This window comes from Nerophis ophidion, linkage group LG01, assembly GCF_033978795.1.
Source record: "Nerophis ophidion isolate RoL-2023_Sa linkage group LG01, RoL_Noph_v1.0, whole genome shotgun sequence".
Classification (NCBI taxonomy): Eukaryota; Metazoa; Chordata; class Actinopteri; order Syngnathiformes; family Syngnathidae; genus Nerophis; species Nerophis ophidion.
The window spans coordinates 2,749,600-2,764,132 of NC_084611.1; the positions used below are offsets into that span (position 1 = coordinate 2,749,600).

General features: G+C 38.7%; 1 protein-coding gene across 4 annotated transcripts in view; it reads right to left on the minus strand.

Moving 5' to 3' along the window:
• Positions 1-2,347: 2,347 nt before the first annotated feature.
• The window catches only part of LOC133548954 (bromodomain-containing protein 3-like), a 32,850-nt gene continuing 20,664 nt past the window's right edge, over positions 2,348-14,533 (minus strand). For all 4 annotated transcript variants that reach the window (XM_061893950.1, XM_061893942.1, XM_061893927.1 and 1 more), the window contains one exon: positions 2,348-3,683. In XM_061893950.1, coding sequence (XP_061749934.1) covers positions 3,565-3,683 — 119 coding nt within the window. In that variant the 3' untranslated portion in view covers positions 2,348-3,564. The remainder of the gene's footprint in view (positions 3,684-14,533) is intronic.

Below are 14,533 nucleotides of genomic sequence, written 5' to 3' on the forward strand. Positions count from 1 at the left end.
CATTTCTTTTTAAATCGGAGTGATTCGCTTAATTTGGTGAAGTATCGATACCATCACACCAAGTATCGATACTCCCAGCCCTAGTAGGTAGGTCACGTGTTTAGACTCCGGAAGCATTTCAAACTGGTGGACAACTCCACTTCACTCGTGTTTCTCAGCAAACTACTATTACATCTTATGCTGTTCGTGGCATCCTTGGTATGTTCCTATTTTTAATGTTTATAGTACACAATGAATCATATTTAGCTGTGAAATGTGTTTGTTTTATGATGTTAGACGATCTCTGATGACATCGCTTGTCCATGCAAGCTAGCTTTCATTTGTTGTCATCTGCCTCCATCTAGTGGACGTTTGTTGTACTGCTACTTAAGACTATTTAAGCTAACTTTCATTTGTTGTCATCTGCCTCCATCTAGTGGACGTTTGTTGTACTGCTACTTAAGACTATTTACCCGTAAACAGCAGAACGCTCATCTGTCACGTGTATTTAATAATTATAACAACACATCCAGTAAAGTGTGACAAAGTTCAAATTAGATTTAATTCAAATGGAATACTTGATAATCTGTGGTCTGTGATATGACAATATTAAGTTCATTTAATTCAGACATTTACAATGTTTGTGTCCTACAGTTTCACCCTTTCAATTATAATAGTGAGGCGGCATAGCTCGGTTGGTAGAGTGGCCGTGCCAGCAACTTGAGGGTTGCAGGTTCGATTCCCGCTTCCGCCATCCTAGTCACTGCCGTTGTGTCCTTGGGCAAGGCACTTTACCCACCTGCTCCCAGTGCCACCCACACTGCTTTAAATGTAACTTACATATTGGGTTTCACTATGTAAAGCGCTTTGAGTCACTAGAGAAAAGTGCTATATAAATATAATTCACTTATTCACAATTGTCAATAAATCTGGCCTCCATCAGTCAACCTGGTGTTCAGAGTTTTGATGAGCAGGAAGGTGTTGAACTTACTGCCTTCGTGTACAAGTGTGCTTAACCTTCGTCTTGTGTTAGGGTCCACACCGACCCGTTTTAGTTTTTAAATGCATAAAAACACCACATACATTTATTTGTTTGCATCAAAGCTTTTTGACTTTGTCAGGAACCTCTTTGTCAACAAAATAAAACGTTTTAATTTTTTTCACTAAATTATAAAATGCTCTGGTAGAAATTATGCCCTTGGTGTTGTTAGGGTCGGTTTCGACCCGGTTCTAAAAATAAGATGATAAAGCAAAACTGAACAGACTGACAGCCAGCTCCTCTCCCAATCATGTGAGCTTTAGTGGATTCTCATTTGACTTTGTTATCCTGTGCAAAAACAAACAAAAGACGGACACTAAAAGTCTCACTTTTTGCCACTCTGATTTTGTTTTTTTACTAGTTTTGGAACTAGTAATCTATTTCTCTTGGTTTCATTTGCTTGATTGGTTGTTTGTTTGATGTTGGATTTCTGTTGCTGAAAAAACTACTTTTTAGCCTTTTTCTTGAAGGGTCGAAATTGACCCGTAACACCATAGACGTTACTATAGTTAAAATTCTTAAAATGAAAAAATACACAAAACACATTTATTTAAGAGATGTGTTCTAATAGTAATAGTTAGGTAACACAACAACCTTTTTTTTATTTATATGATTCTCTTGAGGTTCGTTTTACCATTTTTAAAAATTGAACTGGAGGGGTACACTGACAAAATAAGGCCCAATGGCCCAAACCAAAAATATTAAAACCAATATTTTCAAGGATAAGGAAGCGAGATGAGAAACAAATTGGATGATAGATAATTGTTTTTAGTGTATTTTACAGCGGATTTAAAACATGGGTCAAAACCGACCCGTAACACCATAGATGTTACTATAGTTAAAAATCTTAAAATGAAAAAATAAACAAAACACATTTATTTAAGAGATGTGTTCTAATAGTAATAGTTAGGTAACACAACAACCTTTTTTTTATTTATACGATTCTCTTGAGGTTCGTTTTACCATTTTTAAAAATTGAACTGGAGGGGTATACTGACAAAATAAGGCCCAAAGGCCCAAACCAAAAATATTAAAACCAATATTTTCAAGGATAAGGAAGCGAGATGAGAAACAAATTGGATGATAGATAATTGTTTTTAGTGTATTTTACAGCTGATTTAAAACATGGGTCAAAACCGACCCGTTAACATAAGAGATGGTAACACAAGGTTAAGGAAGGCAGGATAAAAACACAAGTCAGAAAATGAGTAATTACACCAAATTGTGTTTTTTGTCGGGCCAGTCCAGGATCCGCGGCGTCATGTGGACTTTCACAATAAAAGCTGGTGCGACGGTTGCTGATGGTGTCAATCAGGGTCCAGTCACGTGTCACGTCATGTGTTTATTTATGAAAACAAAAGGAAGTCAGAAAATAAGGATCCCATATGAGTAATTACACCAAATTGTGGTTTTTGTGGCCCCGCGTTGGTGCTAAGCTGGCACAGCTACTATACAGCTACTATACAGTGCTCAAACATACGACGTACGGCCGGAGTGCATGCAAATACATAAAATCACTTTTTTCCTTTTTCTTATTAAAATACAAAAATTAACTATTAGCGTCAACTAAAAACAAACAGGAAGGTTACCGTGGCAACGCCGTCTGTCGCTCACACAATGCTTGTTATTTTTTTTCTTCTGAGGGAATTCGCAAAATGACAAACGTCCGTCCAGAGAGCCCGCCTTGGCGGGTGGAGGCGTGGCCTGCTGCCCGCGAGCAGCCAATCGTATCAGAGGGTGGAGTCCGGTTTAAAAAGGCAGCTGATGACATCAGAGTCTGAGGGGCGGGGCTTGATGAAGATTGCGTGAAATGTAACAGGTTTTCAAAATAAAAGAGAAAGTCTCCCGCTATGATGTCATCACCACGCAATGACGCGTAAGAAATAATACACTTATGAAAAAGTACAAATTAAAAACATTAAAATATTTTTTTTCCACACCCGGCTGCCGTGACGACGCAAACGAGGGCTGAGTAGACGGGGCACCAGACAGGAAGTGATTAAGGAAGTCCAGCACATGACCAAAGTGTCCAGGAAGGAATTTTAGTGTTCGGTTGAAAGGGGCGGGGCTTTCTGGATTGGATCACTTGGATATCCCGAGCATCCCTGAACGCACCACAACCCCTTCCTGCGTTTGATTGATTTTTTTTCTTCTTAAATGGCGTATTTGCTACCGATAATGTTGGCGAGCTGGCGACAAACCATCTGAGATCACCTCGCTTTCTCTTCAGATGCTTCCGGAATGTTGTCAGAGGTCGTGGGGTTTGTGGGGTGGGGGGGGGGCGCGATCCAAGACGACAAAGAAAGAAGCGTCGACCCCGTCCTCCTCCGGAAAAAGCAAGCCAAAACAACACTAGGTGCTAAAAAACAGCTCAGCCTATGTACATACAGTCTGTGTGTGTGTGTGTGTGTGTGTGTGTGTGTGTGTGTGTGTGTGTGTGTGTGTGTGTGGATATATATATAGATCTAAATATGTGTTTTTTTACCAAGTTCAGAATGTGTGTGTTCATGATGTGTGTAAGTTTACATGAAATAATGTGTGTGTGTTCAGTCTGTGTCTGAGGAAGAGGAGGTTCCCGTTGAGGAGCTGTCATCAGAAGAGGAAGAGGAGCTGCCACTCAAACGACTAGCCCCGCCTCCCGAAGCCCCGCCTCCAGCTTGCTTTTCTGTAGAAGGCGGAAAAAAGGGTCAGGTGATGTACTCCCAGTGATCAGCTCACTCTTTTTTAATCCTTCCCCCCAAAATACAACTCATCAAAACGACGACATTTTAATTAAGGAATAAAAAGGAGACAAAAATGAAGTTTAATCTAATTTGTTAAGCCAACATTTTTGGACCACCTTAGAAAACACCAAGTATCACCATGATGACAACATTAAATACAGTAGTGTAGTAGACCTAAGTATTCATTAAGTACCACCATGATGACAACATTAAATACAGTAGTGTAGTAGACCTAAGTATTCATTAAGTACCACCATGATGACAACATTAAATACAGTAGTGTAGTAGACCTAAGTATTCATTAAGTACCACCATGATGACAACATTAAATACAGTAGTGTAGTAGACCTAAGTATTCATTAAGTACCACCATGATGACAACATTAAATACAGTAGTGTAGTAGACCTAAGTATTCATTAAGTACCACCATGATGACAACATTAAATACAGTAGTGTAGTAGACCTAAGTATTCATTAAGTACCACCATGATGACAACATTAAATACAGTAGTGTAGTAGACCTAAGTATTCATTAAGTATCACCATGATGACAACATTAAATACAGTAGTGTAGTAGACCTAAGTATTCATTAAGTACCACTATGATGACAACATTAAATACAGTTGTGTAGTAGACCTAAGTATTCATTAAGTACCACCATGATGACAACATTAAATACAGTAGTGTAGTAGACCTAAGTATTCATTAAGTACCACCATGATGACAACATTAAATACAGTAGTGTAGTAGACCTAAGTATTCATTAAGTACCACCATGATGACAACATTAAATACAGTAGTGTAGTAGACCTAAGTATTCATTAAGTATCACCATGATGACAACATTAAATACAGTAGTGTAGTAGACCTAAGTATTCATTAAGTACCACTATGATGACAACATTAAATACAGTTGTGTAGTAGACCTAAGTATTCATTAAGTACCACCATGATGACAACATTAAATACAGTAGTGTAGTAGACCTAAGTATTCATTAAGTACCACCATCATGACAACATTAAATACAGTAGTGTAGTAGACCTAAGTATTCATTAAGTACCACCATAATGACAACATTAAATACAGTAGTGTAGTAGACCTAAGTATTCATTAAGTACCACCATCATGACAACATTAAATACAGTCGTGTAGTAGACCTAAGTATTCATTTAGTACCACATAATGACAACATTAAATACAGTAGTGTAGTAGACCTAAGTATTCATCGAGTACCACAATAATGCTAAAATTAAAATACAGTAGTGCAGTAGACCTAAGTATTCATTAGGTACCAACATAATAACAACATTAAATACAGTAGTGTAGTATACCTAAGTATTCATTAAGTACCACCATGGTGACAACATTAAATACAGTAGTGTAGTAGACCTAAGTATTCATTAAGTACCACCATGATGACAACATTAAATACAGTAGTGTAGTAGACCTAAGTATTCATTAAGTACCACCATGATGACAACATTAAATACAGTAGTGTAGTAGACCTAAGTATTTATTAAGTACCACCATGATGACAACATTTAATACAGTAGTGTAGTAGACCTAAGTATTCATTAAGTACCACCATGATGACAACATTAAATACAGTAGTGTAGTAGACCTAAGTATTCATTAAGTACCACCATGATGACAACATTAAATACAGTAGTGTAGTAGACCTAAGTATTCATTAAGTACCACCATGATGACAACATTAAATACAGTAGTGTAGTAGACCTAAGTATTCATTAAGTACCACCATGATGACAACATTAAATACAGTAGTGTAGTAGACCTAAGTATTCATTAAGTACCACCATGATGACAACATTAAATACAGTAGTGTAGTAGACCTAAGTATTCATTAAGTACCACCATGATGACAACATTAAATACAGTAGTGTAGTAGACCTAAGTATTCATTAAGTGCCACCATCATGACAACATTAAATACAGTAGTGTAGTAGACCTAAGTATTCATTAAGTACCACCATGATGACAACATTAAATACAGTAGTGTAGTAGACCTAAGTATTCATTAAGTACCACCATGATGACAACATTAAATACAGTAGTGTAGTAGACCTAAGTATTCATTAAGTACCACCATGATGAGAAAATAAAATACAGTAGTGTAGTAGACCTAAGTATTCATTAAGTACCACCATGATGACAACATTAAATACAATAGTGTAGTAGACCTAAGTATTCATTAACTACCAGCATAATAACCAGCATTAAAATACAGTAGCGTAGTAGGCCGAAGTATTCATTAAAAAAAACAAGACAGAGGTTTTACAATATTTGTGTCCACTGTAACATTACACACAGTTTGAACAGTAACACTGGGTTTAAATAAAGGAAAATGAACCGGTGAACCACAGTTTTGACAATCCCTGCATTAAGGACAAGTTAGGAGTATATCCAGGGGGCAAAGTTACCATCAGAACTATTATATTTGTGAGGCAGGATTGTTAGTTTCCACGCCGCAATATGTGCAATATTTGGGGTGCAACACTAGGTGCACGGGACAGTTCAACCCTTGGCACAGTTTGGCTTGTGTGCGCGCGCCTAAGGGACAGGAAGTCACTAAGCTAGCTTGAAAGAAAAGAATGAGTACAGTGGAACCCACACCTCGATTTACAAACGTTTTGATTTGCAAACTTTTATGTGGAGCCAAATGTGCCTGAGTGTGGAACCATGTGTCCGTGAACAAAGGTTCCATTCATTTTGTGTTCCGCCTGCAAGAAATAATCATGGTGCAGTATTTTAGTGAGGAGGCGGAGCCCTCCTGGTCATTTGCTGCACACTTGCTTAGTCATAGTGCCAACCCCCAAAAAACACTATTTGCGAGGAGTACAAAAATGGAAGAATCCACAACGTAGGCTTCGTACCGCAGCGAGTTTTAATTGTAAAGAAACCGGACTGGAAAAATATGCCAAAGCAGACTTGTTTCACAGCGGAGGAAAAGACAAACTCTCTTTCAGCGGCACAAGAGCACACAAAATGTTAGTTTTAGCTATGTGGTTGTTAGAAGTGAAGGATTTCTGACTGTTTGTGAGGGCACCATAGTGACTTCTATGTGAGCGCGTGTTGGCAGAGCAGCATAGTTTAGTTTGTTATTAAAGTTGATCTGTCACTCCCTTGTGATGTTTGTACTCTACAGCAGTGGTCCCCAACCACCAGGCTGCAGAAGAAAATTTTTTATTCATTTTTATTTAAAAAAAATAGATATATATTTTTAATTTTTCATTAAATCGACATAAAAAACACAATATACACTTACAATTAGTGCACCAACCACAAAAACCTCCCTTTCTCATTAAAAAAACCCTCCCTTTTTCATTAAAAAAACCCTCCCTTTTTCATGACAAAAACGCCCCCCCTCCCCCGCCAGGCCGCGGGACAAATTATTAAGTGTTGACCGGTCCGCGGATACAAAAAGGTTTGGGACCACTGCTGTACAGCACTTTATATTGTGTACAAACATTCACTAAAATATGGACTTTTGTCCAGGCTGGAACCAATTATTCATATTTTCTTTTTTTCTTACAGAGAATTTTGCTTCACTGTATGAACTTATCTACGAACCCTTTTCAAGAACCAGTGAGGTTCGTAAAACGAGGTTCTGCTGTACTTGGCAGACTTCTGGAGATAAAAGAGAAATGCCTGCTGGCCACCAGGGTTGGGCGTGGAATGCCAGTTCCAGCGTGAGGAGGACAGAAAACTGTCTGTGCTTCATTCTGTTAGCAAACAAGTGATATTGTTCAATCTGGTCTTGGAAGTACTGCTACGCCTCGACAGAAGCGCGCAGACTTTTTAAACGTATATGAAACTAGGCTAGCCAGAAGCCACACCCACAACACATTATAAACCAATGACACTGACAGTGCGCCATGTTGCATTCATGAACCCCTGGTACAAGAGTCGCTTTTTGCACATTCAACTTGTTCTATACCGCTGCAATAATTATAAGACATTTTTGTTGATTTTATTTCTTTTTTTTTTATATATTAGCTATCATTTCATTACTATTTTCACTACTTGTCTGTTCAACTTTAAAGTGGGACTGCACTTTGTTGGAATTCAGTCTATCCTTCACAATTCCCAAGACAACAACACGTTTTTTCGTTTGTTAGGGAGTCCTTTGCCATGGTCCAAGGACCCTATTGAAACTGCTGTGTTTTATTATTATTCCGCACCTACGCGCTGTAATTTGACCCCCTTAAAATGCTTCAAAACTCACCAAATTTGACACACACGTCGGTATAGCAAACCTTCTCAACATATTAAGCAACCAATCCCCCAAAATGAAAATTGCGCTCTAGCGCCCCCTAGGAAAAAATTACAGACAAAACTGCATGTAACTTCTGTTAGGAATGTCATAGCGACATGAAACAAAAACTCCTATGTAGGTCTGACTTAGACCCAATTTTCATACACTCACTTCTTTCAGCAAAAATCTACAGGAAGTTAGCAAAAACCCCTTCAAAATAAAATTTTCGCAAAAAATGCAACTTTTGCCTCTTTGCGCTGTAATTTGACCCCTTTAAAATACTTCAAAAGTCACTAAACTTGGAAGTAAACTCCTAGGAAGTAAACACAGACAAAATTGCTTGTAACTTCCGGTAAGAATGTCGGAGAGACATGAAACAAAAACCTCTATGTAGGTCTCGCTTAGACCTACATTTCATAGATTGACAACCCTCAACAAAAATCAACAGGAAGTTTGCAATCCCCCCTTCAAAACAAAAGTTTTGTAAAAACCGGTCACCTTTCTTCAAACATTATCTCCTCTGAGTGCGTTTGTTGTTTTGGCTTCAAACTCACACAGGAAAGAGATTGAACCCTTCTGATTAAAAGTATAGAATAGAGTTTTGATAAGTTCTCAGGTTTTGATTTTACGCGCCTTCAAAGAACCCCTGTGCAAAGTCTCCTAAAAAATGTCATTTTTGCCTCTTTGAGCTGTTATTTGACCCCCTTAAAATGCTTCTAAACTCACCAAACTTGACACACACATCAGGTCTGGCAAAAATTGCGATCTGATGAAAAAACATAACCTCAAAACTCAAAATTGCGCTCTACCGCCCCCCTAGGAATACAACACGGACAAACTGCTCCTAGGAAGAAAACACAGACAAAACTGCTTGTAACTTCCGGTAGGAATGTCAGAGAGACATGAAACAAAAAACAATATGTAGGTCTCACTTAGACCTACTCTTTGATAATTAACATACTTTTGCAAAAATCAACAGGAAGTTTGATATTTTCACTTCAATACAACAACTGCATTACTTTCACAATGCATTAGATTCTCAAAATAGTGGCTCCAAGGCGTCTTCTAACGCTTATCCGGCCGTGGGTCTCGGGGGCAGCAGCCAAAGGCGGACCCGACCTACGCTGCTTGCAGCTTTAATTATGCATTATAATTGGTAAACTATGGCAAGTACGAGGTGGAGCTAACGGGAGTCATCTATTGCACCCATAAAGCCCTCTAAAAACATCCCAAAACCGCCAAGATTCCAATCCAATCTTCTTTATTTATACAGCACATTTAGAGTTTGCATGTTCTCCCCGTGAATGCGTGGGTTCCCTCCGGGTACTCCGGCTTCCTCCCACTTTCAAAGACATGCACCTGGGGATAGGCCCCTCCCACTTCCAAAGACATGCACCTGGGCATAGGCCCCTCCCACTTCCAAAGACATGCACCAGGGGATAGGTTGATTGGCACCACTAAATGGTCCCTAGTGTGTGAATGTTGTCTAATGTCTATCTGTGTTGGCCCTGTGATGGGGTGGCGACTTGTCCAGGGTGTACCCCGCCTTCCGCCCGATTGTAGCTGAGATAGGCACCAGCGCCCCCAAAGGGAATAAGCGGTAGAAAATAGATGGATGGATGGATGTTTTCAAAGTGGTGCACAACATTAAAAACAACATTCAAATATATACTGAGCCCCACCAATGACTGAATAAAAAAAAAAAATAATAAAATAATTCTCTATTTACATGTTGTGCCCTGCAAATTAACCAGCTATTAGGGATATTATTATAAGCGCTAATGCAGAGGAACTACTTTTAGCAGCGCCGTGCTCTCAGCTAGCGAACTAGCTTATTTATTGAGTGAAACTTTTATTATTAGATTGCACAGTACAGTAGATATCCTGTACAATTGACCACTAAATGGTAACACCCCAATACGTTTTTCAACTTGTTTAAGTTGGGGTCCACGTTAATCAATTCATGGTACAAATACAAACCCTGTTTCCACATGAGTTGGGAAATTGTGTTAGATGTAAATATAAACAGAATACAATGATTTGCAAATCCTTTTCAAGCCATATTCAGTTGAATATGCTACAAAGACAACATATTTGATGTTCAAACTCATAAACTTTATTTTTTTTACAAATAATAATTAACTTAGAATTTCATGGCTGCAACAGGTGCCAAAGTAGTTGGGAAAGGGCATGTTCACCACTGTGTTACATCACCTTTTCTTTTAACAACACTCAATAAACGTTTGGGAACTGAGGAAACTAATTGTTGAAGCTTTGAAAGTGGAATTCTTTCCCATTCTTGTTTTATGTAGAGCTTCAGTCCTTCAACAGTCCGGGGTCTCCGCTGTCCTATTTTACGCTTCATAATCGCCACACATTTTCCATGGGAGACAGGTCTGGACTGCAGGCGGGCCAGGAAAGTACCCGCACTCTTTTACTACGAAATCACGCTGTTGTAACACGTGGCTTGACATTGTCTTGCTGAAATAAGCAGGGGCGTCCATGATAACGTTGCTTGGATGACAACATATGTTGCTCCAAAACCTGTATGTACCTTTCAGCATTAATGGTGCCTTCACACATGTGTAAGTTACCCATGCCTTGGGCACTAATACACCCCCATACCATCACACATGCTGGCTTTTACACTTTGCGCCTTTAACCATCCGGCTGGTTATTTTGCTCTTTGTTCCGGAGGACACCACATCCACAGTTTCCAAATATAATTTGAAATGTGGACTCGTCAGATCACATAAAACTTTTCCACTTTGCATCAGTCCATCTTAGATGAGCTCGGGCCCAGAGAAGCCAGCTGCGTTCCTGGGTGTTGTTGATAAATGGGTTTTGCTTTGCATAGCAGCGTTTTAACTTGCACTTACAGATGTAGCGACCAACTGTAGTTACTGACAGTGGTTTTATGAAGTGTTCCTCAGCCCATGTGGTGATATCCTTTACACACTGATGTCGGTTTTTGAGGCTGTACCGCCTGAGGGATCAGAGGTCCTTAATATCATCGCTTACGTGCAGTGATTTCTCCAGATTCTCTGAACCTTTTGATGATTTTACGGACCATAGATGGTAAAATCCCTAAATTCCTTGCAGTAGCTCGTTGAGAAATGTTGTTCTAAAACTGTTCGACAATTTGCTTACAAACTGGTGACCCTCACCCCATCCTTGTTTGTGAATTACTTAGCATTTCATGGAAGCTGCTTTTATACCCGATCAAGGAACCCACCTGTTCCCAATTATCCTGCACACCTGTGAGATGTCCCAAATAAGTGTTTGATGAGTATTTTTTTAACTTTATCAGTATTTATTGCCACATTTCCCAACTTCTTTGTCACATGTTGCTGGCATCAAATTCTAAAGTTAATGATTTGCAAAAAAAAAAAAGGTTTATGAGTTTGAACATCAATTATGTTGTCTTTGTAGCATATTCAACTGAATATGGCTTGAAAATTATTTGCAAATTATTGTATTCTGTTTATATTTACATCTAACACAATTTCCCAACTCATATGGAAACGGGGTTTGTATATACTATCAGCATAATACAGTCATATGCCGCCATATTGACCTATTGAGCTGCTGCATCGCCTCCAAATTGGTGAAAGTTAAATCCAGATTATAAATCATGCCTCTCACCTGGATAGTAGAAGGTTGTGGTCATAAACCGAGAAGTTGGTCAACTTTGACATCCAACTTAGACCCGGAGAGGGCGAGAAAGACACAAAAAGGAAACTCACTGTGCCACTTCAAAAAAATAATGTTTTACCTGCGAGAAGATAATGGTTAATTCTTTATCTAAACGTGAATATATACACATCCCATCAGTCAGCACCCCAGTGAGAGCAGACAATGTACAGTAAGTGATTGTTTTAATGTGTGTGTATGTCTTGTTTAGCACTTAGTAATACTGCTACTTGTTGGATCTCTTCGTTACTCAGCTTCTTAAACTTGTAGATCATCCTCCTTATGTTCAGGCTCAAAAATACAAGTTACTGGATCCTCACTTGTCCCAAAGTAGTCTCTCTTGAAGTCTGTCATAGTTAGTATTGTTGTTCTTGAAAGAAAGCCAATGTTGCGAGGCATCTTTGAAATGAATACACCTCTGTATGCTAAAAATGAGCGAAATACGTAAATATGTCCTTTTATTAGGAATGTTACTACATGACATATTTACTTAGAGCGTGTACATAAAACAATGGGTGTTTTAGGCGGAATAGAGCGACTCCAATTACCTCCATTGTTAGCTGACTTTTGCTAGCATTAATTTACAAGTTAGAATGTTTTTTTTAAACGCACATGCTTGTCTCAATTTCCCAATAGTGCAGTTCCCCCTTAAATGTCACAAAATGCCATAAACTAGGAAATGTTTTAAAGACGTTTTGGTACCGGTTCAGGCATCGTTTTTCAAGTACCGTTTAATATGGTTTAGGATATAATTGATACCCATTGACAACGTTGGAGGGGAGGCTGGGAGACACGTGTCCCTTGCACTCTTTACGCTCCAAAAATAACGAAACGCTATCGAATGGAGATAAGTCAAGTCCCTTTGGACTGCCCGCAAACTCATTGCTGCACCGCCTCCGTGCCAACGTGACAATGATTGACAGCATGCGGCAGGCGAGGGTTTCGAAGCGAGATACGTGTAAGAGCGAGTGGCGACCATTCCCACGAGACATTTGTGATAAAAATGCTTTGTAGACGTTTGTGAGACACTGTTGCAGGCAAAACTAGCTAATAAAGTGTAAAGGAATAAATGACAAGGTGCTTCGTATGAAATGTAATAAATAAACCTCATCACCATAGCAGACACGACCATTGTGGATTTATCTACGATGGCAGTAATTATCACGTCAGACTCTGGTGGTCTCACGCTCACTGATCATGATGTAGAGAGCAGGACAAATTGTGTTTGATCCACGTCAAAGCTAGAAACAAATGTAAGTAGCAGATAGCCCACAATAGATCCCTTTGTTCATTACACTTTATTTTGCAGTAAAAATCATTTATAGTGCATTTTTCAGTAATCCAAAACAGGCATCAAATCCTTCTAACCACGCCCCCCCTGTACTATAGCCAATTGTCCTCCCCACTTCTTCAATCCAAATTCTGCCCTTGACAATATCCTTTGCGACTAGGCCGCTACAGTACTCACATATCTAGTCTGCTGTATATATCTCATATCCAGCTATATGTGTGGACATGTTACAGCGTACGCAAGGGGTGCCCATACTTTTTCTGCAGGCCAGCTACTGTTCAATTGACCCAGTGGAGGGGGATCTACCTCATTCATATATATTGTTTATATTGATTTATTTACGAATCTACCTCATTCATATATATCGTTTATATGGATTTATTTACAAATCTACCTCATTCATCCATCCATCCATCCATTTTCTACCGCTTATTCCCTTTCTGGGTCGCGGGGGGCGCTGGCGCCTATCTCAGCTACAATCGGGCAGAAGGCAGGGTACACCCTGGACAAGTCGCCACCTCATCACAGGGCCAACACAGATAGACAGACAACATTCACACTCACATTCACACACTAGGGCCAATTTAGTGTATATAGTTTATATGGATTTATTTACGAATCTACCTCATTCATATATTGTTTATATTGATTTATTTACGAATCTACCTCATTCATATATTGTTTATATTGATTTATTTACGAATCTACCTCATTCATATATATCGTTTATATTGATTTATTTACGAATCTACCTCATTCATATATATCGTTTATATGGATTTGTTAACGAATCTACCTCATTCATATATATCGTTTATATTGATTTATTTACAAATCTACCTCATTCATATATATCGTTTATATTGATTTATTTACGAATCTACCTCATTCATATATATCGTTTATATGGATTTGTTAACGAATCTACCTCATTCATATATATCGTTTATATGGATTTATTTACGAATCTACCTCATTCATATATATCGTTTATATGGATTTATTTACAAATCTACCTCATTCATATATATCGTTTATATGGATTTATTTACGAATCTACCTCATTCATATACAGGTGCTGTTCATATTAAATGATAAATGGGTTGTACTTGTATAGCGCTTTTCTACCTTCAAGGTACTCAAAGCGCTTTGACACTACTTCCACATTCACACACACATTCACACACTGATGGAGGGAGCTGCCATGCAAGGCGCCAACCAGCACCCATCAGGAGCAAGGGTGAAGTGTCTTGCTCAGGACACAACGGACGTGACGAGGTTGGTACTAGGTGGGAATTGAACCAGGGACGCTCGGCCACTCTTCCACTGCGCCACGCCGTCCCTATTATTAGAATATCATGAAAAAGTTGATTTATTTCGTTAATTCCATTTAGAAAGTCAAACTTGTAGAATGTATACATTCATTCTAAACAGACTGATACATTTCAAGTGTTTTTTGCCAAAAAGGAGATGATTATAGCTGACAACCAATGAAAACCCTCAATACAAGATTTTAGAAAATTAGAATA